The sequence below is a fragment of the Poecilia reticulata genome, chromosome 3, assembly GCF_904066995.2.
Source record: "Poecilia reticulata chromosome 3, P_reticulata-male-v2, whole genome shotgun sequence".
Classification (NCBI taxonomy): Eukaryota; Metazoa; Chordata; class Actinopteri; order Cyprinodontiformes; family Poeciliidae; genus Poecilia; species Poecilia reticulata.
In genome coordinates, this window is record NC_088832.1 from 24,369,405 (window position 1) to 24,383,057 (window position 13,653).

The following is a 13,653-nucleotide window of genomic DNA, read 5'->3' on the forward strand; positions in this document are numbered from 1 at the left end:
ACAATTGGCCTATTAAACTGATACAAAAATGTTGATTTAAACTACACTGGAATAAAGACTGAGCAAGATGTCAGTGGATGAACAATGAGCATAAACAGCAAAGAAGAAAAAAGGTTAAGTGAAGCATATTTTACTGACAGGATGAGAATTTGAAAAGAAACAATTAAAATATAATCATTATGAAATAATAAAAAGATTTACATCTTAGTTATGAAATTACCGGAAGCTAGGCAAAGGCAAATTTCATTATATTAATTTAATTTTATTGGGGAACTCATTGAAGTTTTAAATGAGGGAAAATATTTCTGTTTGTTTCTTTGTTATGCGTTTTTCAAGACTTTTATTTTTATATCCTACCTTTTGAATTGTCTAAATATTTCAGTGTGGAAAAAAGTTGTAATTATTTTATTTCAAAATAGTTCATAAGTAATGCCAATTCACACTAAAATGATCATTTTACAAGACGCTCTATGTCCACACAAGTAGGTCTAGAGAATACAGTTGAGTCAAGTAACAGATTCAAATCCAATGACACTTATTCCTATTTAAATAGTTATAGCTAGCTCTTAAAAAATTCGGTTTGCAATGCCAGCGTATAAAAAGTTTTATTTCTAAGGAACCCAGTCAATTTGCAGTCATTTTCTTGAGGAAGCATGTGGCAACATCCATCCATCCATCCATTTTCTTGCACCCTTGTCCCTTAGTGGGGTCGGGAGGGTTGCTGGTGCCTATCTCCAGCTAACGTTTCGGGCGAGAGGCGGGGTTCACCCTGGACAGGTCACCAGTCTGTCGCAGGGCAACACAGAGACACACAGGACAAACAACCATGCACACACACACTCACACCTAGGGGCAATTTGGAGAGGCCAATTAACCTGACAGTCATGTTTTTGGACTGTGGGAGGAAACCGGAGTACCCGGAGAAAACCCACGCGTGCACAGGGAGAACACGCAAACTACATGCAGAAAGACCCCACTCCGGGAATCGAACCCAGAACCTTCTTGCTGCAAGGCAACAGCTCTACCAACTACGCCACTGTGCAGCCCGCATGTGGCAACAGTGGAAGTAAATGATTCCGATTTAGCATAAAAAACAACAACTCCAGCAGAACCAGTTCCAGCATAAGATGCCGCCAGCGTTGACTGATTGTGGAATGAAAAAACTGGGAAGACACAGAAACACAAAACCTCTGTACTTTCTATCCTATAGAAATGTACTAGAAGTAATTCTGGTAATTTTCTAAATGTTTTTTTTTTCCCATGTTAATGTGACTGAGTTGCATTCAATGATTTTACTACAGTCCCATGTTCTTGAGGTAATCCAATTCTTCATCCTTTCCCACTTGGTTCGTTCTCTTCCTCCTCTCTCTATCACATAAGGTATAAAGTGGCTTTAGTGACTGCATACATTTGTGCTGCATGTGCAAGCTATAGATGAGGGTCAGCTGTCTATTTGCACTTTTAATGTCTTAACTCTATACGATGGGTCATTTATTCTCATTCTCCCCTTTCTCTGTCTTTTCTCTCTTCCCCTTTCTTGTCTTTCTTTCTGTATATATTGCTCTCAATCTCTCTCTCAGGACAGTAAATGTTTTAACTTTCCATTCTATGGGCCATTTATTAGGTTAGTGTACTTTAATAAATAGTCTGACGTGTCACTGTCCATTGAATTAGTGGCACTTTAAATCCCCCCACCAGTGGCCACTAGATAGATGGTGGGTTTAATATGCAGTGGACACTCTTTCTTAGACACCAAACTGAAGGCATCAATAACATGTGAGCACATTCAAATATTTGAAGTAGTATGAAAATATTTGTAGTGCTAAAATGATATCCACAATGATATTTCTTAGTTTTTATTCATTTAACTTTTATTTATGCAGGTTGTTCCAGTGAGACCCAAGACCTAGTTTGCAAGAGAGACCTATCTGGAGAAAAGTAACAACAACAAAAAATTTACAACAAAAACGCAATAACATTAGAGGTAATTAAACAATTGGACTTAATTAAAAAAGACTTTAAGATGAGTGCAAATTTCTCTTTTGTTCTTTTAAAAGAAATTTAAATGATCATAAAGGGAATCAAATCAATATTTCAAGTTTCTGATGGGTGCTCCAATTTTGATCGTACGAATATGACACAGAGGAAAAGAAAATCCTGAGAACAAAGTCTGTGACTGGACTGTCACAGACTTTCACAGAGGCATAAGTACTCCAGGAACAATCAAAGAGCAGCTTTATAGATGAAAATGTACAAGTGCATCAGTCTATGGATTGATAACGATGATCACCTCACCTGAGAACATGCAGAAGACAGACACACAAAGCTCACGCTGTCCTCCAAATATCCAGATCTAAAAATGTAAGTGTTTTTATGTGTTCTCTGTTGAACAAGAGGAGTTCAAATCTCTAAAACAGTGAGCTAAAATATTACTCATATTGTTAGTGCCAACCTGCCACACATTAGGACCTTGCAGGTCACACAGCCTAAAACAGAAATGAACACCATTCGCGACTCATCCTGTTCACTCTGGATCAAGACAAATCGGATCTTTGTTTTTTGTTTTAACAAAGACATAAAGCTGATAATCTGACAGCTTTGACATTAAATATAAATAATAAATTTTGGGTTTCTGGAGAATGTAGCAATATAAACTCAGCTTTGCAGCAGAACATGTGTAAAAGAACATAAAAATGAAGACACCACTCAAAAATGTGTAACTGAAGGTAGAGGCAGATTAAAGATCAACAAAGATATTGGAGAAATAATAAAAACATTCCCACTAGAGTTGTCAGCTTGTAGCCCAAGGCTCCCAGAGGTTTATTTGGTCAAATATGAATAATGTTTGGAGATGTCAAAGCATGAGAGGAACACAGAGGGCTGGAAGTTACCACATACGTTGCCACTCAGCAGGAAGGCAGCTCCTCATATCAGCAGCTGGATGAGATGCATTTTGCTCAGGACTTGCTGCCTCAAACAAAAGACTTCAGGTTTATTGGGCTCCTGATCTTGATTGAAGGATGTCTTGTGGAGCAGAAAGATGTGCTGGGGTGTCGTCACGGTAATCTGGAAACTGCCGTGTGTTTTTTTTTGTGGTAAAGTTCATAACTGAGCCTTTACCTATGGCCTTAAGATGAGAATCATGAGCAAAAGATCAAGATCAAAAATATAATTGTCTTTCTCTGTTGGGTTAGTTGCGCTGAAAGGATTCAGCTGAGGTGGTATGGCAGCTCAACAATATGCCTCTTAGGATAAAATGGGCTGGAAAATGTCACTAAGAACAAAGATGTCTGGGCTTGTCTTCTTGGACCCGTTTCAATGTTATTTTTTAATTTTTAAGAAAAAAAGTGAAAAATCATTTTCACTATATATATATATAATGCAGAACAAAGAGATCACACAGAAGCAGGCAAAAGACACAAAAGATACTTGGAGAAGCGAAGGTGCAAGGAGAAATCCAGATGAAGCCAGAGGGCAGCGGGGGGAAAAAATAAATAAAAAAAAGAGTTAAAGTGGGCATTAGCGATGCGGCGTGTGGAACCCACTCTAACACATGTTCCACAAGGTTAACGATAAGAGCCCCGTAGCAGCCGAAATGCTCAAGTAGCTTTTATTATATCATAATAATCAATCAAAAATAAAATAAAACAAATGAACTCCAAAAGGCAACCAAGTAAAATAAAACATCTGTGCGGAGGGCTGAGTGAGCGGGCAGCAACTTAAACCGAAGAGTGAGAAGAAAGTGTGCAAGAAGGCTATAAAAAATGATTCGCTCCACTAATATCTTCTTATGACATCTAGTTGAAAAATATTTGCCCGCAGGTCAGGGCTCCCCCCTGTTAGGGAGAAAGCTTCTTAAAACCCTTCATGGCTATATGCTACATTAAATATCTGCCCTCTGCATCCCATTTACTGTTGCTGGGCACTGAGAGGAGGGGCTGGGGGGAAACGAGGGAGCCATCGGTTCAAAAAGGTGTGATCTTGAACGAGAGACTAAGAAATAAAACGACACGACCAATGCGAAGTTTAGAAATGAAACTCATTAAAACAGAGATATAACCTGGTTATCTAAAGTAGCATAAGAAACTGAGTCTGATAGTTTCTGTCACAGAGAATGACGAACGGACAGCCAGTTTAAGGGGAACCCCATTTCCTGTCTGATTTCACTTTTCTTTTCATTGCCTACATGCAGTCTGTATGTGTACTTCTTGAAAAGAAAAGTAGTCTGTGTGAGTGTTTAGTTTTCTGTTTGAAACCTGGTTATATAGATTTGGCTTTGTGACATTACAAAGCCAAATGTGGCTACTTGGTGGTTCTAAATGAAATAAGTTTCCATGTGTAGGAAAACTATAAATCGACTTCTGTAACTCAGTGCTTGCCGTAGTCTTGTCTTGCAGAACTGACAACCAGAAGCATAGCTTGCTTTCTATTTGCCGATACTGTAGTTGTGGCAAATCATTATTTAGAAAAAAAAAAAAAAAATCAGAGACAGGAGGCTGATTTCAAAACTGGAAGCCTGGTTTTAATTGATATTGCTCTACAGTAATAATCCTGAAAGGCATAGTTTGGAGTAACACGTAATGTTTTAACCCATAATAGTTTAAGTTACAGAATCATAGGTCTCTCTTTTTGCAATGAACAATATATACAATGTGAAATAAATACATTTACACAAATGAACATTATTGTTGGAGCACACTTGTATGATACACGTCACAAAAATATACAGGTTATTGTTTTTCTTTTTTTTTTTGTTCTATTTATTGATGTGAAGCACATCTAAAATCTACAGACATGTTTTTTAATAATACTAGACGGTCTTCTCTTGTCAGTAATTCATCACCACTCAGGCGCCTGGTTATCCTTGCGCATCTATTTTGTCCCCCAAAAGTTTCTCTCTCCGTTAAATATTCCCACTTTTGCAAATTCAGACTGGAGACAGGCTGCAGCACAAGTGGCAGTTACATTTTGGGATTAAATATAACTAAATGACAAATATTGTAGAGCTGCAGGATGCTAAATTTTGGTCTTTGTAGATTTTAGGTGGAGCCAAGGGGGACAGTCAGCCATGACTGGCCACTATGGGTCAATCAGTTTCCCCTTTGCTCCATTTAAACTCTTCTAAAATGAAGTATTTGCGTCGAGTGAGGGCAATAAGATGTTACCCAAAGTGCAAACTGGTCAAACTCTTGGTATCAGAAGCCCACCAGAAAAATCCCTAGACAGTCAATCCTTCGATTGTTACTTGTGGAAACACCAGGTTTGGTGGTTGTAATACTGTAGATTACTTCTAAATGCAGAATCCTAATAAAAAGACATATCATCATTTGGCTATACAAGGTAACACAAGAAATGTGCAACTTTAGCTTCGTCATCTTACATTGTCTTCAATCCTAACAACAAAAAAAGTGCATAAGGTAAAATGCTCCCCTCCACACAAATTGTGGCGGTAAGTCAGATCAAAACCTGGACAAAGCCTCTGAGTTCAGAGGATAATTTCTTTCAGTCATCCAAAATGGCCCTGGCCGGAATAAGTGTCATCTGCGTAAACCATTTCTGAGCACACAGACTCAGTTCAGCGTTCATCACCTCGGAGAGTTTAAACACCCTTCAGTGTGTTGAATAGGTCAGGAGTTCACAGGGACACTAATGACAAGAGACAAATAAATAAAAACAGCAACAAAAAGACAAAGAACAGTTGGAAGAGAGCACCAATCTTCCATCCTTTGTTCGGTATAATGTACAGTGGAGAGTATTCAACACAATTTGCAGGGGGACAGTGGTCAGACATATTAGAATTTACAACCAAAACAGGAAAAATCAACTCTTATATTCAGAGCTTAACATATAAATCGTTTATCTGTGTTCTGCTAATTTTACTCTCTTAAAACAACAGATGGCAATGTTGGTGATGGTGTGATTTTAAATATGTATTTTGGAGTTTAATTTTACTGGACTGTACCATGTGTCCACAATGTCATGGATGTTTTGGAGAAGATAATTGGGTTTCTTTATTAGGGAAAGAAAAAAAAAATATTATTTTTTTGTTGGTTTTTCTTATTTTTCTTTTGAAACGGCAAAAATAATGGCTGAGCTGAGCTTTACAGAGGGCAGATATGTACAGTGAATTTATCAAAAAAGTGCCACCTACGAATTACTCAAATGTCCTTTTATTTCAGCTTTATTTACCTAAAGATATACAGAATATTTTATTCTACAGGAATGTTACACAAATGATCAGTTTCTTCATTTAGATATTTGATATTTAATTATGTATAGCTGGGTAGAGATGAATGCTGTAATTTGATCGTGGTAGCCAAGTTAAAGAGCCTTATGTCATGTTTGGTTCATTTTTAGCAACTCCAGTGCCCAGACCCCAAAGTACTGATAGACAGAAAGACAAACGACATGGCCTCTACTCTACTCTGTTGTCTAAAGAAGAAGAAGCACACAGCACAAATCACCACAAGATAAAGTACACAGCAACATCTTAAAAAGACTCAACAGAGGAGAAAAGAATGAAATCATAGACGATTTACAAACGGAAGCTGATCAAAGAGAGAGAACTCTTTTTCTTGACAGAAAAAACAGCAAACATGAAACGCACAGGCTGAACTACATTGTTCCCCCCCCGCCCCCATTCGTTTTTCTTGATTTTTTTTTGTTTTAACAATAAAATGTATTATGTTAGAATTATAATCTGCATAATTTACAATATACAGCAGGGTTAAAGAAGGTAGAGGAAATGCCCCTTACTAAAAATATTGATGGTTGATACAGGACATGTGTTGTTAGAGGTCAACTACACTTAAATTGCTGCACTCCTCAGCTGTGAAATGTTGCAATTTTACATTAGATTACAGTGTCATCTACAATAGATATTTTGGCATTCTTATTTGGCTTTAAAAATTACATACAGTAAAAACAAAACAAACAAAAAAAAAAAGAAGTAAATGTCAACTGTCTACCTGTTATGTATGCTTCAACTGTAAAACCCAACGGTCTCCCACCCTTTTCCGATTCTTTCTTCAAGAGAAACTATGTGACTTTAAACATGAAATATGTTCTTTACAGTTAACAAAATACATGAGGATTACTGCCATAAAAACGTGTTCCTCATTTTAAGCCATTTAAAGCTACAGTTTAGCTTAGATAGATATTCACATCTTAAATTACTATTCGGAAAGGCCTTAACAGTCCAGTTTATACACAAGCTAATGAGGCAGATTTAAAAGACGAGTCACAAGCTAATTAGGTAGTTAGCCAGACAGGAAGGAGGCACGTTAATAAATATTAGTAGAAATGCATTTGATAAACTCTTCCATTCCCTTTTGTCTGGATGCCTCTTTTTATTATCTTCACTCCTTCTGATCCTGTTAGTTTTACTTTCGATTTAACCGTCCATTAACAAGAAAGAAGCCAGCTAGCATAGACTGTATAAGGATCGACTGTCAAGCCAAAGAAATCTAATTTCCAATGGCGAAGAGGGTTCATATCAAAATCTTTACATCGTATTTGTAACCTCATAAAACTTTGTTTTCATAGAATTTTCACATTCAAATTCTATAGTTTAGCATTGATGACTATTATATAATTACGCTTTAATTGCAATTCGAATGATTACCAAAGCATCATGTGATGAACTTGAGTTGAAACACAAAAGAGCCCTTTAAATCAACTGGTGATGTTACAGGGGCCAACCCTCTGAGAACCACTTTTATACAGTCTATGACAGCAAGCAAACAGGAAGTGGTATGAACACGGCATTCAATCAGACGGATGTTTTGATTTAGTTAGCACCGTTGCTTTTCCAAACAAACTTTGATTTAATGAGGTTTCACAGCTGAACCCAAATACATCCTCCTACTGGTGCAAATTGATAAACTAAATATTTTATTTGTGAGTCCCAAACAAACTCTCTTCCCTAAATCTGATCAACTTTATCCACAAAGATGACGAGAACATTTTATGTAGCGACTTTAATCTGAATTATCCTATTGCTGGTCCATACTGCCTGCAGCTAACAGTCTTTACCAAATTTAGAGTCGAGTGTCTTCCAACAGCTTATAACAAGTTTTACAGAGAAAGAAAAGCAGCATTTTTTTTTTTTCCATTGAATACATCTTTTCCCCAAATTTGAGACTGGCACAAAATGTTAATATTGCAGACTTCGTCCAAATGCCCTTCGTCCCCCTATTAAAAACCACTATTGCTCAGAGTTTTTAAGACAAACTGAATTGTTAACACATTATTACTTGTGATATTTGTTACATATATGTGATAATGTTGACAGTGGTCAGGCTGATGGAAATAAAAGAAAAGACATTGACTTACTCGGTTGTGAGAAGATCATTTTTAAATTTAAAACAAAGCTGGGATATACGTCATATACAGGATGAAAATATTTACACTTATATTGGTATTACCATTATGATTTTTTTTTTAGGAGGAAAAAAAAAAAGACAAGTTATTTTAAAGCAAAAACAGTTGTTCTTAAGTTAGTTTAATCAGCAAACCTTTCCAGCTGATTTGCCTTCTGTCTCAATCTTCTGCTACATTTCTTGAGAGAGTCACGAGACACGGCCGCAAGAAATGAGCTGGAAGTCGCGAACACTTTAGGGTGACGAGTGCAGGAGTGAGGCGAGACTGTGGAGTGTGGATGGTGATCTTGGGCCAGACCGTTTCTAATGGCACACTGAGAGAGTGACACTGCTACTGATGCTGTATGTGGAGAGCTGCAACCCCGGATCCCAAACAGCTAAAGAATGTTTCAAACGAATATCCAAACACAAGAGGGGCGAATGACAGAGTATTTACCTCCAAGGAAAATGTGAACTATTTAAAGGTTTTTGTTAGGAAGACAGTTTTGATTCACAAGTCTGATTATGGTGTTGAATATCAACACAAGTCGAGTGTTAAGACTCAAATGCAGTCTTATAGGCCAACAGATGTTGTCTAGCTGCCCTTTTCTTTTTTTTTTTTTTTTTAATCGCTCTTAAGTTTCATCAACAGTACAAACACAGCTGACAATTTTGGTTGACTAGAATCAATCGTCTTCATGAAGCAGAAGCTACTCGGGTGCTACTGAAAAAAGGGAGTCATGGAAAACCAGAAAATGTCTAAAGTGTTTGTTTCCATTCCTGGTCCTAGGTGCTCTAACCCAGCAACAACCGTAAGAAAAACTGACAAGCAGAGGGCAAACTTTCTTTCTTTTTTTTTTTTTTTTTTTTTTAGGTCCAGGACTGGAAACCACCTAAAACCAGAACAGATTGGGGTTATGACTGTAAAGTTTGCTGGCATCCTCTGAATGGGTGGTTCCATTCTTTGGCAGGGCAAATATCCTCTTCTTTTCTTTCAGTCCATCCATCCAAACTTCTCTGTACATGTACACCTACGACAAATGTCAGTATTTTCTATGCACTGATTCCCCCTCCCCCTCCCCCCCACTCAGTTCGTGTTGAACTTTAAAAAAAATTTATTTTATATCGAATGGGAGTGTGGAAAGAAAACGTGGGTATAGTCTGAGAGTCTTTCAGGACTAACGTGGAGAGTTTTATTGTCTGTTATGTTTCCTCAGTTGTCTTTCATTAACATTTTAAGTGTTATTTGATGCATAAATGTTCTGTCACAATCTGAATTTCTGGTAATTGTTACATAACTGCCATGGAGTGCCTGTTCTGACCTGTCGTCTTTCATTGGCCGTTTGTAGGGTTGAGTCCTCCTGTCCCTGTCTTCATCAAAAAAAGGTTCCAGTGAACGCTCCTCAAGTCAACAACTAGTGCTTTAGGGTTCAGGTGTCAGGTTTTGATCGATTCTGCAGGGGATGTGTCAGCCAACAGCTCTTAAGAACATATCTGTGTGTGTTTGCACGTCTGTGTCTGCAAGTATAGGAGTATCTGCATGTAAAAGAACAAGAGGTCATTCGAAGTTGTTGATCAAAGTTTGACATGTAGCTCGAGTCACTCAGACCGGCGTCTATCTGTCCTTCCGTCCAGTCCCCGCCCTCAGACCTTGGCTTCCAGCAGCTCCAAGAAGAGTTTGTGCATTGGGACCTTCCCATCCTGCTTGATGCTGTAGAAATGCTGCACAGCCTTGGTGGAGGTCTGACGGAGTAAGGGGAGAGTCATAAGCAGCTTGCCGGCCCGGCGGGGATCCTCCTGGTGTTGGGAAGCCTCATAGTCCTGCAGGGCCTCGTGGAGCACATCCTGGAGCTTCTGTACCGCATCCACATCCTCAATGTGCATGGAGTCTGGACAGAGAGGAAAAGTCGATGTCAGAATAAAATTATAAAGACAATACGTTGTCATTTCATGGGATGAGATGCCTAAAATGGTACAATGAAAAAAAAAACAAAAAAAAAAAACTGGTCTTGCTGGTTTTGGTGGCAAAAATACATCAAATATTTGTGAAAACTGGCAATCTGTCGACAAATTGTTTTAATCAGTCCCGATGAAGAGATTTAATTCTTCGTCATTTCCTACCTATGAGCTGTTAATTCCATAAAATAACTGCTAATCATTCCCCGCAGTTTTTTTTGCAATTATGCAAACATGTGAATTCATATGATCAACAGATCTCTGCTTATGGTATAATACAAAATCTGGGATTTATATTTCTGACTTAAAAAGCAAATAGAAATTCAAATGATTTTTTGAGCGACTTTAAAACGGTCAAATTGAAATAAAAATCTGTATGAAACAGATTATTAAGCATTTAGTCAAAAATCAGATTTTTAGTGGCACTGAAACAAAAACATTAACTGACATTGTTTTAATGTTAAGTAGCCTTCACACATCTTGTTTCTTACTAAAACTAAAAACATGGCTGTAGTTTTACCATCACATGAATCCAGACACTAGTTTTCTCAATGTCTGCGAAGGGTGCGCCTGTGGGTGTGATGAATGGACAGGTGAAAAGACGAGTGGGAGGATAAGAAAAGAGATAGATTCTTGAAACGATGAAGAGATGCAGCAACAGCAAACATAGTTTCTCTGTGTGTGTGTGTATGTGTGTGTGTGTGAAAAAATCTGCAGCTGCTCACGTCTACGCTCTCTTGGTGTGTTTGGACGTATAGCAGTAAAGGATGAGATTGTCTCAGTAATAATGCTCCGTATCGCCCCTTTGGGATGCAAAGTCCTAATGTGAGCTGGCCTTTGGCTCACAGCCTCCGATCAATGTACTGATCAATGATTACATGCATGTTAAATAATAATTACAAGTCAACTATCAATGGCCACTGCACTTATACCACACCCAGCTTTCCACATAATATTATGCTTTTACTCACTAGAGGCACATTAACATGCACACAAGTTTAAAAACACATCGTAAAGACTTAAAAAAAACAACAACTTAATATACGAGAATAGAAGAGAATAAAACAAAAGGAACCTGATCACTGACATTAAAAACCAGAGGAAACGAATAAAAACGATGATGCTCAAAGAGACAAAACGAGTCGACATTTACACATAGATTTGCGCATTGACACACACAAACACACTGAATTACGCATTGCTGAATTTAGGGAGGGTAATACATACATCAGTATGCAGGAGGAGAGCGGTCAGCGGGCTGATTTCTTTGGGATCAATAGAAAGCTCAGTCCATCATATTTTTGGGTTGAGATCAGCTGTTGTGTTTCTTTGTAATTTTAGGGGATGTAAAGAAAGGAGGAGGCGGATGAATTTATTAAAAAAAGGTGAGCGAGGTAAATGTATGATCAAAATTTTATTATTATTTTTTGAATAATTTCAGGCCAAATATTAAGTGAACGTACATTTCGTTATGTGGACATAGCTTCTGCTGACAAGTCAGTAAAGGAGTACTATTAATAAACTCCATAAAAAAAATAAAAAGCAATTCTACTTTTCTTTATCGTTTCATTTAAAGTGAGGACCCTCCTCATATGCAGCCAGTACTTATCGGGATGAAGTTATATGGAAATTTAATGAGTTTCACATTATTTTTATTAGTGTAGAGTTTAAGCTGATAGACGTGGCTTCTGCCTGTGCCGTGACCTGCTGTAGCCTCTCAAGTAAAACAGCAGACTTTAATGAGCACAAGCACATAAGGCTGTTAAAAGTGAACATGTTAACATGGAACTAATTCACACATAAACAAGGGAAAACACAAGCAGGAGCACACACACACGCACGCACGCACACACGCACGCACGCACGCACGCACGCACGCACGCACGCACGCACGCACGCACGCACGCACGCACGCACGCACGCACGCACGCACGCACGCACGCACGCACGCACACACACACACACACACACACACACACACACACACACACACACACACACACACATGTGCCTCCCGTTTCCCATGGCCGGTTTAGCTTTCTTTACATGTGGGGCACGTTTGCTAACATTTCTTAAGGCTTGGCTTCATTAATGCAGACGATTAGCATCCTGCGAATTAATTAGTGTCAGTGCCCTTCAAAATGCTAATGCTAGCATTCTGTTGTCTCGGAGTGCAGTTAGAGTCTGGGCAAAGATACAAAGTTCTTACTGTATACAGACATCAGTGGTGAAATTTAAAAAACTTCCTGCAGAGTTTAGCAGCCTGTCATTACAGTCACGCTAATATACAACTAGACTCTAGAAGTAGGTGCTTTTTTAGGACTCCTTCAGTCTGAATTTGCTTTTTTGATTAATGTTTGATTTGATGTTTGTCGTAAATTGCCAATGTACAAATGAACTGAATCGAATTAAGACGCAGGGCACCGAAATCATCCTTGTCTCCAACATCAACTACTTTTTTAGATTAAATTCCACATATTTTAAAAGTAAAGTGTATAAAAACCATTTGGTAAGGAAGCACAGATGCACCCAAGATGTGACAAATAGGAGAATTTCACAGAAAGTCTACTGGAAAACACAGCACCCAGAGTGCACTGATTTTTAAACCAGTGCACTCTGTCTGTTAAAGAGAACTATTTCAAATTACTTTTAGATTCACATTCCTGATTTTTATATATGTTTCCTTTGATTACCATGTCAGAAAGATGAATGAAAAACACCCTAGTTTATAAATTTATGTGTAAATGTTTGGTTTGTTGGTGAGCACAGATGAAGACTGACACATACAAAAGGGGTTCTACTTCACCCATTGAAAGCGCTTGCAGTACATTCTCCCATTTAAACACATTGTATTGACAGCTTCCCCCTTGTAATTAAAGAGTACTGAAGAGCTGGCTGGCTTCCAAGACAAAGTTCAAAAGACGGGTCACGAGAGGAAGAAGGTGTGTGCGTGAGGCAGCGCGTGTGTGTCAGTCAGCTGTCGATGCAGCTGGACACATCAGAGACGGGCCTTTATCGACAGATTCGGGAGCCTAATGATTTTACTTTATTTAACAGGCATCTGAAGAGACGACTATGCTAATTATAAAAGGGATTGCCACTTTGTTTGGGGGGTTGAATTCAGATTGAACACGTCTGTGCATGTTTGTACTACACCCCCTGTGAGTATGCATGCATAAAATATGTGTGGGCCTGAGCGGCACTTGTGACAACTGGAGTATGACAAGACAAATGTGGGTGACAGTTACAGTGGAAGTGGTAAACTTGACAACAACAACAACAAAATCCATCCCCTTATGTGTAAGCATACTCCATCAAACATGCACAGAGGTGTTGT

At 38.3% G+C, this 13,653-nt stretch overlaps 1 protein-coding gene across 7 annotated transcripts in view; it reads right to left on the bottom strand.

Annotated features, from left to right (window-relative positions):
• Positions 1-4,500: 4,500 nt before the first annotated feature.
• The window catches only part of esrrga (estrogen-related receptor gamma a), a 145,088-nt gene continuing 135,935 nt past the window's right edge, over positions 4,501-13,653 (bottom strand). For all 7 annotated transcript variants that reach the window (XM_081605312.1, XM_008405749.3, XM_081605310.1 and 4 more), the window contains one exon: positions 4,501-10,249. In XM_081605312.1, coding sequence (XP_081461438.1) covers positions 10,005-10,249 — 245 coding nt within the window. In that variant the 3' untranslated portion in view covers positions 4,501-10,004. The remainder of the gene's footprint in view (positions 10,250-13,653) is intronic.